We start from the raw sequence: 14,963 nt of genomic DNA, 5'->3' as shown, positions 1-14,963 counted from the left end.
TGTGAGTTTGTTCATGAACCAACCACAGAAATGAGGCTATATGCATATTACTGAAGCGTGTGTGCGTGCATCCCACTGCTTCTCTGCGTGCATGTGTATGTGCCAGCTGGTTGTGACAGAGATGTGTGTGCACTTGCGCTGTTCTGTGTGTGTTCCTGTGAATCATGAAAAGTGCTGATGTGTATATAATATAATGACAAGTGTTACCGTTAACCGTTAAAGGGTCGGAGAGAAGAAGTGTAAAGAGTGAAAAGAGCGACAGTGCCAAAGAAAAAAAGTAATTTAAAAAACTCATCTGTGCTGAGAACAGTGTAGTGGAGACGGGCAGTGGATTTACTGTTAACTAAATTATCTTTTATGGCAGTTTTATGGATATAACATGATCTAGTGAGAAAACAGGAAAATTAAAGCACATACCAAGTCAGTAGAGCCACGGAGTGATGTCCGGGTCGCGGTACAGCTGTCCATTAATAAATAATTTATCCACCGCGATGACAGCGCGAGCACCTTGCGTGATGGATTTCCTCCTGATGGGAAACAGGACTCTCCGTCGGTACAGAATCTCTCTCGGATATTGGTCGTTTACTCGAAAGTTCGTTCCCTTCAGTTCGCGGCCCTGGTTCTTCACCTGCTCCTTCTGTTTGAAGCTGACGAACTTCGCTACAATAGGTCTTGGTTTGCTGGACCCGGGTTTCCTCCCGCCGAGCCGATGGACTCTGTGAAAGAAGATGTTTTTCATCGTTTCCTCCGGGAGCTTCAGGTGGGTTTTGATGAAGTTTTTCACCGTGGTCTCGGGGTCCCCCTCCGTCTGCTCTGGAATCCCTGCAAACACCAGGTTCTCTCTCATGCTCCGAGCCTGCAGATCGATCACCGTTTCCTTCATCTTTTTATTTTCCTCCGAGAGACGGGTCAAGCCCTCGGTGAGGGATTTTACCGACTCTCTGAGACCAGCATTTTCTACAGCCAAAGTTTCCACCTGCTTCTGGCTGAATTCTAGTGATTCACATAGCGCCTGGAACTCCTTGTGGAGAATTTCTACCAGGCTCAAACACGCATCCAAACTACTGAGTTTCTTATCTATAGAGATCAGAACATCTGTTGAGTCGTTCCCCGGTGGTCAAACAGCTCCAGGTGAATCCTCATTTCGCTGTCCCTTGGACTTAGATGCGGTGGAGGGGGTGGACGTGTTGTTTGGTTTCCCCATGACGATTCTGTCGTAACAACGATCTATAAAATCTGTCAGGCTGGCCAAATCCTCCTCGCTGTGCTCCAGAGTGTACCTTTTAAAGACACTATTTTCCTACTTTAAAGAATATTTTGATTAGGCTGGGGTCTTAAAAAGTCTTAAGTCTTGAATTTGCAAATATGCATTTAATACCTTAAAAAGTCCTTAAATCAGACAGTTTTGTCCTTAGATTTTATACGGCCGGACACGGGAAATGTCCGAACTGTAAAAGTGATGGAAGTGAAGTAATTTCCTCCCGTTCCAGCCCAACCATTATATTAAAATTAGGATTATCTCTGACTTTGCGAGGAGAAATGATTGGGGAACATTTAGCCCAACACACACAAAGCCTTTATTTTCACGTGAAAGAAATCTAGCTGACAGTGACCTGAGAATTTAGTGGATTCAGTGAGTAAACTGGGAAAGTGTAAATGTAAAATTACACGTCTGGACAAAGGCTCGTTCTCGGCTTGGTTGACACCGGTGGAGAACCCGTTCGAAGCTCGGTGTAGAACATCAAACTGAGAAGGATGAGGAATGAGGTTTTGGAGGCACATGAGCAACCAGTGAAGCATGTTGTCACCTTAAAGAGAAACAGCGACCTCCCTCTGTGTTGACGTCTGGGCCGTCGGGTATATGTACCTCGCAGACACACTGAGACAAGTTCAGCAGCAACATGGACTGAAGTCGGCTGCTCCCCAACCCTGAGAGCTGCAGGGCTACAGACGTTAAACACGTTACCAAACACGTCGTACAAGACCAAAGACGGAGTCGCAGGACATAGCCCAGTCTGGCCGAGCACTTCATATTAACACCGAATTAATCTCTCCGCTGAACAACGGAGCCTTCGTCCTGATGTCTGACGACAGTTTGAACCCAACCATGAAAACCAAGCCGCTGGAGTCCACGTTCGTTTCTGGGACGAGGGACAGGTTCATTCAAGGTACCTGAGGTCTCATGGGACACTGGACAACACAGGACCTGCTGGCCAGTATCAAAGTAATTAATCTATTTTTATATAGATGACGTACGTGGTGCTGGCGGACGTATGCTCACCTGTGTGTGGCGTTCAGGTGGTAGATGACGTACACGGTGCTGGCGGACGTCTGCTCGCCTGTTTGTGCACTGGTCTGTGTGCGGTCGCATCACGGCCAAACTCCCAGAGCGATACAGAGAGCAGCTGAATTACTTCAGACTGCTTTGTTTTAATAAAAGAAGTCGGTATAAACCTCTACACTGAGACTATAAATAAAACGCTGTGTAGTTTTTAACTACAACTTTTAACTTTTAAGTCAGTCAAGTCCGTTATTCCAGTAAATTATCAGCTGCTGCTGCTTGTCCTTCCAGAATTCCACACTTTCACTATGGTCTGTAAATGTCTGCAAATATTATTTGTTTTTATTTATTTAATTGACAGGGGCATTGTATTTGTACATAGTCACAAAAGTTTGGAGCTGTTGCCATGTAAACAGTATGGCATTAGAGCCAAAGCTATAGACTTTATGCTCATATGGATCCATTCATACAATATAATTTGCATTTGTTACATCTAGGGGAAAAAAAAATCATAAATCTGATGTGTCGCTGCTTTATTTAGCCGTGGTGGTCCACCACCATCATTTACATGTAGCAGAAACCCTGCAAACATCTGCTATCTGGGTCCTCCCTGCAACTGTTTGCTCCATTAGACCATCCAAAAGAAAAATAAAAAAGAAGAAACAGTCTTTAGACTGATTAAAAATATGAACTGATGATGAACTCATTTACTGGGATCGCTGGGAGTAATCAAATTACTGTAATAATCAGATCTGAGGCATTTAATTCCACTTCTGCAAAGCAGTAGTTAAAATATCTTTCTTTCTCTACACATTCCTGTCCTATTATTGGATATCTTTCAGAGTTTTAATGTAGTGACATAACTTCATGTTATTTACTTTGTTGAACAGTCTTAGCATTTGCTACTGAAGTGTGAGCCCGCTTTCTAAGCATTAGCCACTAATGTGAGAGCGTGTTGTCTTAATGTTAGCTAATGTGGAAGCCTGCAGTCTTAGCATTCTCTGCTAAATTCGAGAGCGTTAGCTGCTAGTGTGAGAGCCTGCGGTCTTAGCGTTATCTGATAGCGTTAGAGCCTGCGGCCTTAGCGTTATCTGCTAAAGTGAGACCCTGCAGTCTTACCGTTGGCTGTTAGTGTAGGAGCTTGGGGTCTTAGCATTATCTGATAGCATGAGAACCTGCGGCCTTAGCGTTATCTGATAGCATGAGAGCCTGCGGTCTTAGTGTTATCTGCTAGTGTTAGAGCCTGCAGTCTTAGCGTTAGCTGCTAGTGTGAGAGCCTGCCGCCTCAGTGTTATCTGATAACATGAGAGCCTGCCGCCTTAGTGTTATCTGCTAATGTGAGAGCCTGCCGCCTCAGTGTTATCTGATAACATGCGAGCCTGCGGTCTTAGCAGTATCTGATGAAGTGATTGCCTGTTGTCTTAGCATTTGCTGCTAATGTGAGAGCCTGTGTTCTTCGCATTATCTGATAACATGCGAGCCTGCGTTCTTAGCGATATCTGATAATGTGAGAGCCTGCGGTCTTAGGGTTATCTAATGACATGCGAGCCTGTGTTCTTAGCATTATCTGATAGCTTGAGAGCCTGCGGTCTTAGTGTTATCTGCTAGTGTTTGAGCCTGCAGTCTTAGCGTTAGCTGCTAGTGTGAGAGCCTGCCGCCTCAGTGTTATCTGATAACATGAGAGCCTGCTGCCTCAGTGTTATCTGATAACATGCAAGCCTGCAGTCTTAGCAGTATCTGATAAAGTGAGAGCCTGCGGTCTTAGCGTTAGCTGCTAGTGTGAGAGCCTGCAGTCTTAACGTTATCTGACAACCTGCGAGCCTGCGTTGTTAGCGTTATCTGCTAAAGTGAGACCCTGCGGTCTTAGTGTTATCTGCTAGTGTGAGAGCCTGCAGTCTTAGCGTTAGCTGCTAGTGTGAGAGCCTGCCGCCTCAGTGTTATCTGATAACATGAGAGCCTGCCGCCTTAGTGTTATCTGCTAATGTGAGAGCCTGCCGCCTCAGTGTTATCTGATAACATGCGAGCCTGCGGTCTTAGCAGTATCTGATAAAGTGAGAGCCTGCGGTCTTAGCACTAGCTGCTAGTGTGAGAGCCTGCGGTCTTAGCATTATCTAATAACATGCGAGCCTGTGTTCTTAGCATTATCTGATAGCTTGAGAGCCTGCGGTCTTAGTGTTATCTGCTAGTGTTTGAGCCTGCAGTCTTAGCGTTAGCTGCTAGTGTTAGAGCCTGCCGCCTCAGTGTTATCTGATAACATGAGAGCCTGCTGCCTCAGTGTTATCTGATAACATGCAAGCCTGCAGTCTTAGCAGTATCTGATAAAGTGAGAGCCTGCGGTCTTAGCGTTAGCTGCTAGTGTGAGAGCCTGCAGTCTTAACGTTATCTGATAACCTGCGAGCATTATCTAATAACATGCGAGCCTGTGTTCTTAGCATTATCTGATAGCATGAGAGCCTGCGGTCTTAGTGTTATCTGCTAGTGTTTGAGCCTGCAGTCTTAGCGTTAGCTGCTAGTGTGAGAGCCTGCCGCCTCAGTGTTATCTGATAACATGAGAGCCTGCCGCCTCAGTGTTATCTGATAACATGCAAGCCTGCACTCTTAGCAGTATCTGATAAAGTGAGAGCCTGCGGTCTTAGCGTTAGCTGCTAGTGTGAGAGCCTGCAGTCTTAACGTTATCTGACAACCTGCGAGCCTGCGTTGTTAGCGTTATCTGCTAAAGTGAGACCCTGCGGTCTTAGCGGTATCTGATAAAGTGAGAGCCTGCGGTCTTAGCGTTAGCTGCTAGTGTGAGAGCCCGCGGTCTTAGCGTTATCTGATAGCGTTAGAGCCTGCAATCTTAACGTGAGAGCCTGCGTTGTTAGCATTAGCTTCTAGTGTGAGAGCGTGCAGTCTTAGCGTTAGCTGCTTGTGTGAGAGCCTGCGTTCTTAGTGTTATCTGCTAGAGTGAGAGCCTGCAGTCCTAGCGTTAGCTGCTAGTGTGAGAGCCTGCGTTCTTAATGTTATCTGCTAGTGTGAGAGCCTGCAGTCTTAGCGTTAGCTGCTAGTGTGAGAGCCCGCAGTCTTAGCGTTAGCTGCTAGTGTGAGGGCCTGCCGTCTTAGCGTTAGCTGCTAGTGTGAGAGCCAGCAGTCTTAGCGTTAGCTGCTAGTGTGAGAACCTGCCGCCTCAGTGTTATCTGATAACATGAGAGCCTGCAGTCTTAGCCCTATCTAATTGCGTGAGAGCCTGCGGTCTTTTGCGTTATCTGATAAAGTGAGAGCCTGCTGTCTTAGCGTTAGCCCTGGTGAACTCTGTTGCGCATGTACAACTCTCAGCAGTGATAGGAAAGAAGATAATGTCTCACCTTTTAGGTTTTTTGTTTTGTTTTGTTTTTTTTTTGCAGAAAGTCAGCGAATCAAGCAAGCAATAAGGTTGTTGGTTCGAGCCTCGGCTGGGGGAAGATTTGAACTTGAGGGGGCCGTGGCCTTTCTGTGTGGAGTTTGCATGTTCTCCCCATGTATGCATGGGTTCTCTCTGGGTTCTCGGGCTTCCTCCCACTGTCCAAAGACATGATGTTAGGTTATCATAAATTCTCCCATGAAGTGAGTGTGAATGGTTGTTTGTCTCTCCAGGTGTACCTGCCTCTCACCTGCTAAATGCTGGGATAGGCTCCAGCTTCACCTTATTTGGACGTGCAGAAATGAATGAATAAAAGAAACAATAGCAACAACAACAAAAAAAGTGTAAATAATGATCACGTGGGCACCGAGTCCCCCTTCCACATCTAAGGATCAACATTTCAGCAATCTCCACAACAAACCAAGCAGCAGCTCTCATCTCACTTGATGGCTGAGGCAAAAGCGCTGGAAGCTCCCCCTGATAATGGCAGTGAGTGGATCTGGTGCTCAGTGTTTTCCAAAAGCCACTGAAAATTAGTGAAAAATACTCTTCCTTGTAGCAATTGCAAACTGGTGACACATTGGTTTAAAAAAAAAAAAAACTTTTCCCTTGACTAGTAGAGTCTGTGTAGTGTTTTGACCTGTATAAGGTTGTGTATGGCGTTAACTGAACAATCTTTAAACACTAATTTGAGTCATGTCCAATATAGTCACATCATGCAAGATCTTATGAAAATATGATACTGCCTCCTCATTGACAGGATCAAACTTATTTATTGCTTCCAAGTTAGGCACCTTTTTCCTAACATAGTCCCTAAACCGTAAATATGAAGAAAAAACCTTGATGACGCGATATCATACACAGAACATAATTGGGCAAAAAATGCAAAGGTTTTGTTAACATATAGCTGTCCTGTTACGCAGATGCCTTTCAGTTTCCATTTTAGGAAGACTGCATCCTTAAGGCCTGGAGCAAATGAATGAATCTTGCAAACTGGATCATCCAAGTAAACCTTTGGTACTTTTGCTGCCTACAGCAATACTATTGTTATAGAGTGATATATTAATTCTAATAAGACTATTAAGGAGTAGGGCCCGACCGATTAATTGGCAGGCCGATTGATTCGGTCAATATTAGCCCTTTTCAAAATGACCAATATCAGCGTTTTTTCGCCAATTATACGGCGATTTATTCTTACTTTCTCATGAAACAGTACATGCTGTTATGTGTTGGAGTATACAGAATGATGTCTTTGTGCCGTTTGTCCACTAGATTGAGCTCTGACTCCATTCAATCCCACGGCTATCCCCCTGTCTTTTCAACAGGGGTAGCTAGTAGCTACAGCCAGGTTACATTAACAGTGGGCTTAGTGGAGCTTCCTGACAGGTAAGTTTATTATAATGTTGTACAATTATTGACTCAGCATGTCTCCCGTTTCACTTTAACTCTGGTTACCATGTGTAATGACGAGTGACGCGTGCATTGTTGTTGGTCAGCAATTTAATTTACGCTGCATTGCTAAAGTTGTGCTAAATTAGCTTAAGGTGCTCCCCGTATATGTTAGCAACAACCTAGCATAGCATTAGCTAAGTAGCCAGTAACTGCAGAAATAAAGGTGTATAAAATATCTGAGCGTACAGAACGAGTGTTCATCACTCTGTCAGCTGCAGGTTGAGGCGTATTTTAGGAGGAGAGATGTGGATGAAGAGGGGAGGATTTTTATTCACTGCAGCACCAAAACTTTATTAATATTACAGTCTGTCTTCACCACGTCATGATGTCATGTCTTAGTTTTACTTTGTCAGAAAATACTAACTTGAGCGGCTGTAACAGCGACTCTGTGTTAGTTAGTGCCAGACCGAGGTGACCATTATATTTAAAATACAACTCTATCAAAGATGACGTCTTTCTGACATTTGAGAAAAACATCTCTGGTTTTTATTTTGGTTCATATGATACATACCATGATATATTTCATGACAAAGAAAATATTAAAGAAAATGTCATTTAACATTGAAGAGCATCAGAAGGCTGCATAAATAACGTTTGGTTAAATACGGCATACACCCACGGCCTAAATATAAAGATAACATTAATCAGTACAACTGATAGCTACATTCATGTATGCTCCATCGGTAGAAAAATTGCACAACGCAAATTTTAAAATAAAATGCCCCACACTTGATACATATGTTGTTTTTTTTTTTTGTTTGTTTTTTTTTTACTGATGCATATCATGTTTCTCTTATTAAATGAATACTTTACTTCTTTTCAAATGGTACAAAGTGGACAAAGCAAGGTGACTACACTTGGGAAATTTCTGGTGATGTTGTCTTTGGTGATGTCTGTAATATTTTGCACATTATTTTGTACTTGAAAGTTCGTTGTTCTTGAAAGTTGTAGAATAGAAAAATAAAGGAAGCTTGTGAAAACAATGTGACCATAACTTTTTGATTTCCTCTCACATTTATCTGTTTACAACTTTTTAAACAAGTTTTTCTACCTGAACTTTAGCCTACTTCTAATTTGCATCAGCAAGAAGTACAAAACAAGATGTATTTAATTAATCTTTCATTTATACAATTAATTTATAGATTGACATTTTTTGAAGTTATGAAGTTAATTTATTAATTATATATTTATTAAATTAACCAGCCGATAAATCGGTGTACTGAAATTTTTTCTGCCAAATATCAGAATCTGCATCAGCCTCAAAAATTCCATATCACTCGGGCCCTTTTAATGGCGGGCAGGCAACAAGGTATTACTGCAGTGCAGACACTCCAGAAGTTACCAGGCTGGACAAGAATTATGACTGGGGGCCTTTCTTCCGCTAGAATGGATAGATGGGAAGACCAATAATACAGCTTGAGATTTGGTAGGGAGGATCTGCCAGCTCCCTTTGATTTGCATAAGTGCTTTTAGGAAATTCTAACATTTCTATAACACAAAAGAAAGAATAATAATAGCCTGTTTAAAATAGGATACACCTATAAAACATGGGAGAGACTGGAATACCACCATTTTAATTGCAATGATTCTTCTTCCAACAATAGAGAGTGGAAGAGTTTTCCTGAAGTCAGTATTCTGCTTAAGTTGTTCAACTTTATTCTCCTAATTAAATCGTAAGGGGTCATTTTGCTTCTGTTACGGTCACACCCAAAATATGAAAAAGTATTATAAGCTATCTTAAAAAGGATTAAAAGGACCTCAGATAGTCTGGATCCATCCCAGGAGAGATGGGCATCAATTCACTCAATCCAATTAACAGAAAAACCTGCGAGGCTGCTAAAATTGTTTGTCAACATCAAAAGAGGAGTCACCGATGCTTGCAGATTACAGCCATATAAAAGAATGTCATCAGCGTAGAGCGAAAGATGATGTTCATGACCATACATTTTGATGGGTGATATCAGGGGGCTTTGTCTGATGCTGGCAACTAGGGGTTCAGTAATGACTGAGAAAAGAAAGGAAAGGCAGAGAGCGGGCAGCCCTGACATGTACCCCAATGAATTGCAAAGGGACAAGAGATATTTTAATTAGAAATAACTGAGCTCAAAGTACCTCTGTTTAATTTGTACCAGTAATTTAGAAACATTTTTAGACATAATAAAGTTATGTTCATATTGAAAAACTGTAATTGTATTGAGTAGTTCTGGATTCTGGTTTGTTCTATAATAAGTGTCCAGGTTGGTCAGCAGGTTGTCTGTCATTCAGTCTCACCTTGGATTTTTTTCTTTTCTTTATGACATATATCCCCTTAAAACTGCCTTCAATGCCTCTCGGAGTTATCCATGCTTCCCATGTCTTTGGCGCTCGAGTAGAACTCTGTTTCTCTTGAGATAAAGAAGCAGAATTCCTTATCCTTTAGCATGGTGTTGTTCAGGCACCAGCTGTATCCCGCCGGCATGAGATTGGGAAAATGTAGAAGACAAACTAAACTTTTGCTCTTGGAAACATTCCTGTCCAAACTCCAGACCACTTGGTGGCAGTGATGCTCCAGTTAATTTTTGCCAACCACAAAAACATAGAAAGAAGAACTTTATTTAAAAAAATAAATAAATAAAAAGAGCGATCAGGGTTTACTGAATGCATGGAAGGGAGAAAAGAAAGAGAGAGACGGAGAAACAGCTAACTGGGATGAAAGAGGGCTGATATCTTGCACTTGGTTTAACAGTAAATTTATTTCTTACTACATCTCCCTCACGTCTGTGATGTTATGAGTATATGGTATATAGTTATATTGTTATAGTAAGTTTATGTGTGTGTTCCTCTCGCTCAAAAGTTTGAGAACCACTGCATTGACTGCGGTCGCCTATAAAAGCTGACGAGCTGGTGGACGCGATCTTGGACTGGTCGTCTCTTCCGCTCACTCACCTGTTTGAGAGGAATCAAAATGACCAGAACTTTTTCGGGTTCTCAATCTATTTTTCAACAGTTTTTCTTTGTTGCAAGAGTCAGACATGTTGCTCTGATACATGCTTAATTAGCATGAAAACACTTATTTTCAGAGTTTGCGGGCAGATAATAATAAATATATAATAAAATAATAAAAAATATAATAAAACAAAATATATTGTGTTTGTGTCCAGGTATATGATGTATTCATTGTATCATAAAACACACACATGCATAGAGAGCCTGGTTCTGGTTCTGTGCTGGGGATAACTCTGGTTCTGTACTGGGGATAACTCAGGGTTTGGGTCCGTGCTGGGGATAACTCTGGTTCTGGTTCCGTGCTGGGGATAACTCTGGTTCTGTATTGGGGATAACTCTGGTTCTGTACTGGGGATAACTCAGGTTCTGGTTCCATGCTGTGGATAACTCTGGTTCTGGTTCTGTACTGGGGATAACTCTGGTTCTGTATTGGGGATAACTGGTTCTGGTTCCGTGCTGGGGATAACTCTGGTTCTGGTTCTGTATTGGGGATTACTCTGTTTCTGTACTGGGGATAACTCTGGTACTGGTTTTGTACTAGGGATAACTCTGGTTCTGGTTCTGTATTGGGGATAACTGGTTCTGGTTCCGTACTGGGGATAACTCTGGTTCTGTACTTGGGATAACTCAGGTTTTGGTTCCGTGCTGGGGATACCTCTGGTTCTGGTTCCGTGCTGGGGATAACTCTGGTTCTGTATTGGGGATAACTCTGGTTCCGTGCTGGGGATAACTCTGGTTCTGGTTCCGTGCTGGGGATAACTCTGGTTCTGTATTGGGGATAACTCTGGTTCCGTGCTGGGGATAACTCTGGTTCTGGTTCCGTGCTGGGGATAACGCTGGTTCTGGTTCCGTGCTGGGGATAACTCTGGTTCTGGTTCTGTATTGGGGATTACTCTGTTTCTGTACTGGGGATAACTCTGGTACTGGTTTTGTACTAGGGATAACTCTGGTTCTGGTTCTGTATTGGGGATAACTGGTTCTGGTTCCGTACTGGGGATAACTCAGGTTTTGGTTCCATGCTGGGATAACTCTGGTTGTAGCTTATTTATCCCAGCAGAAGCTTTTTTAGACCTTCACTCTGTAAGTTATTAGATTTTTGATGGGACTTCAAATGGGCTTTGATTTATTTATTTATTGATTTGATTTGATGACTAATCATTGCCATCTCCTTCCAGGCTCTGCTCCAGCTGCCATATCTAGAGACTCTGTACAGCTGTAGCCTGAAGCTGCTGCGTTATGCTGACACCACCACTCTGGCCAGTTTGGTGCGAGCTGACTGGACGTTCTACTCGTCCCACCCTGCTCTGTTCCTGTCCACCTACCTGGCCCATGGCCTGCTGGTGGACTACGTTGAGAAGAAGCGGCGCTGCAGAGTCAGGAACCAAGAGGACAGCACCACCAACTTGGAATGGTTAGCCAGTCTTTGGGACTGGTACACCTCCTACCTGCTCCACCCCATCGCCTCCCTGCAGCCGTTCCCTTCCGACCAGTCAGACTGGGAGGACGATTCCAACGTTTTCTTTGAGCGATTGGCGTTCCCCGACCTGTGGCTCCGCCCCCTAGTGAACATGGACTACATAAAAGCACTACCAACATGGAGGCTCAGAGATTTAGGGCAGCAGAGGGAGGGTGATGAAAAGGACATGAAGGATGGAGACATTCCCGGCAGCTCCAGACTCATAGATCCAGTTTCCGGTCAGGACACTGATGGGAGCATCCATGCTGATCCCGGATCAGATAGAAGCTCACCGTCCTCTGAGGAGGGGTCTCCCACACCAGGGGGCGTTCCTCCTCCTCCTGCATGTGATTGGTCGGAGTGGCCAGCAGACATGCTCCTGTGTTCGGAGTGCGTGGTGTGTCTGGAGAACTTTGTGAGCGAGGAGCTGCTGATGGGCCTGCCCTGCAGCCATGCCTTCCACCAGCCCTGCATTGCCGTGTGGCTGGCGGCCGGCAGACACTGCTGCCCCGTCTGCCGCTGGCCCAGCTACAAGAAGAAACGGCAGAGAGGCTGCTGGGAAAGCTTGGACTGATCACGTCACTTTGAACTCACCCATGGAGGTCTGGAAGGGTTCTGTTGGTTGTCTAGGTCTCTGTTTCCTGGCCAGTAGTTTGATTTTATTCCAGACAGCCAAATAGGTTCCACCCGGCTCCTTCCAGCTCCACCTGGCTCCTCCCAGCTCCACCCGTCTCCACCCAGCTCCGCCCGGTCCCTGGTTTCATCAATAAAACAGATTTTATTCAGAAATGTCTGATAACTTGGATCTGTCTGTTACTGATGGTATAAGCAGAAGGTTCTGGTAGCTGTTGGTCTATAGGTGCTGGATCGGGACCTTTCTGGTTTAAGGTACCAATCTGACACCTTCAAGATCCACACAAAGGCCCATGTAACTGTGTCAGTTTGTGGGGTAATAACAGACCAGGGCAAGTCCAGAACCCTAAACCATGTTTATCACTGTTGGACCTCCATGTTGGAGAGTTTTATAAAGACCACCGATCCTGTTTATCAAGACATAAAAAGGTTTCAGCAGAATTCAATGGTTCTTCTGATTCTGTGGAACATCATGACCAACTTCCTGAAGTTCAGGAGGTCCTTCTCATTCCTCCAGAACAGCGCTGATCAGCAAGAGAAAGGTTGGAAAACATCATCTGTAGGTCCTGTTAGTTCTTTGGAGACTTTCTAGACTCTTGAATCCCATCAGGTTGGTATTCTAGAGATGTTCTGCAGGTTTTCTAGAGATGTTCTGCAGGTTTTCCAGAGATGTTCTGCAGGTTTTCCAGAGATGTTCTGCTGGTTTTCTAGATGTTCTAGATGACCTTCCTTTTGTGTTGGGGTCAGCACTGACCCGTTTTAAGCTTTTAAATGAGTTAAAGAACCACATAAATATGTTTATTACACCCAGCCTTATTGGCTTTGTCAGGAAGCTCTATTTCATTAAATTTAAAGCAAAAAAAAGTATATTTTCTCTAAGTTGTAAAACACTAGTTGGAATTATAAACATTCGGGTCTGAAACCATAACCGCCCTGTTATCCAATACACTGACAGCTCATCATTAGAGCTTCGGAGAATTCTCTTCTTGCATTGTTTTGCTGTTTACCTGCACACAAGACGAACAAAGCTGGGCACGGTCACCTTTCAGTCTACACTTGCACATCTCCAATGTGCAGTATGCAAAAATGAGAAGAACATACTCAGTGAGCCAGGTTCTGGATAATGTTTTTGGTTAAAATGAGTAACAAATGCATGAGAGGCTTTCTGAGGAGGAAGACAACATGGAGAAGACACGTCTGAGGAGGAGGTCCCTGTTAGTGCAGTTGCCATCCCGTAAAGATTACGGTCTGAACACGGTTAGGTCTGCCGGAGGTAGGGACCTCATGACGCAGGTCAGCTGCTGCAGATGTTGTGCGTTACAAGTCCGTGGCATCAGACCTGTTCCAGCTTTTAGTCCAGTCTCAGTAGAAGAGGCATGTTGGGAAAAACTGTGTGTGGCCTTTTTCTTGAAGCAAATGTTTATGGGTCAAACTGACCTATAACATCCGAGATGTCACTATAGTTGATGATATTAAACATAAAAATGAAATTTATTTAATGGAATGTGTTCTAATACAGCTCAGTAACAGCCGGGTAACACCTTTTATTTATTTATATAATTCTCTTGAGGTTTATTTTACATCTTTTTTATTGAAACCATGGGCAGTCTGACCAAAACATGTCCCGGAGGCCCACCCCAAAAACATTCAAATCCATACTTTTGTCAATTAGGAAGCCTAACAAGGTAACCAAGAGATGAGAAAGAAATTGGATGATAATTGTTTTTGTGTATTTTGTGATTTAGGGACACAGGAAAAACCGAGTCGCTAAGATAAGAGATGTTAGCAGTATAAACGTCACCATGGTGATGGACAGGTGGTCATGATGTTCCAGCTGATCAGTTTATTGATAAAGGAGTAAAACCAGTTGGAGTTACACTGACCTGTTTTCACACTAAGAGAAGGTGACATGTTAAAGATGAGCCGGCATCTCTACCAGACCTACAGTTCTATTTCTGCTCCTCGGTTTGGTTTCCAGTCTGAAGAAGTGGAATCAAGTCAGCTCAGCAGACGGACCAGAAGATGAAGCTGGTGGTAGTTTCTGGTGCTGAGTGTTCAGCTTCAGCTGCTGGCTGCTGACCCTAACCCTGACCTGGCCGAACATTAACGTCTCTCAGTCATACTGGACATGATTTTTTATTTTTCTTTTCTCCTGCTGTGGTTTATTCCTGGTCCAGGTGCAGATGCCTTATTGAACACTAAGACAGAAACCAGAGGATTTGTTTTTGAATCCCAGCTGGGCTAACCCAGTAGCCAGTTATAAACAGTAAAAGTAGCAAAGAAGATTACTAAAAGTATAATTATGTAAGAGGGAGATTCTAGGTCTGAAAATAAAACTGCAACCATCAAAATAAAAATAAATAAATCAGTTGCAGCAGTTTTTTCTTCACAACATCCAAAGATCTGAATACAGAACATCCAAATACCTGCTCACGTTAAAGCATTGCATGCTGGGTAAAATCATGGACTAATGTTGGTGAGGAGGGTTAAAGCTGATATGAGGAAGACATCACTTCGAAGGACTGACTCCGACTGCTGCACATAAACCTGCTTCAGAGAAACCAGAATAAATGTGGAGAACTCCACCAGAGTTTGTTCCTCTGTGTTCTCAGAAACCTTCACACAGTCAAACTGCATCATTCTGGGTGAAGGTGTCGATCCGCCGACCAAGACCGCAGCGGAACCAGAGCTCTGCTCAACCACATTTAAATCAATACTAAAGCCCTCAGAAAACATTTTAAGCAACAGCAAAGTTAAGTCTGACCAGTGTTGGTGGAGAG

General features: G+C 43.5%; 1 protein-coding gene across 1 annotated transcript in view; it reads left to right on the top strand.

The window, feature by feature from the left end:
• rnf103 (ring finger protein 103) overlaps positions 1-14,551 on the top strand; it is a 51,713-nt gene extending 37,162 nt beyond the window's left edge. Inside the window, exon 6 of the mRNA XM_041990930.1 lies at positions 11,270-14,551. Within this exon, the coding sequence (XP_041846864.1) occupies positions 11,270-12,124 (855 nt within the window). The 3' untranslated portion in view covers positions 12,125-14,551. The remainder of the gene's footprint in view (positions 1-11,269) is intronic.
• The last annotated feature ends 412 nt before the right edge of the window (positions 14,552-14,963 follow it).

This window comes from Melanotaenia boesemani, chromosome 7 (assembly GCF_017639745.1).
Source record: "Melanotaenia boesemani isolate fMelBoe1 chromosome 7, fMelBoe1.pri, whole genome shotgun sequence".
Classification (NCBI taxonomy): domain Eukaryota; kingdom Metazoa; phylum Chordata; class Actinopteri; order Atheriniformes; family Melanotaeniidae; genus Melanotaenia; species Melanotaenia boesemani.
The sequence above is the reverse complement of the archived record's forward strand: the minus strand, read 5'-3'. Positions and strand labels throughout refer to the sequence as shown.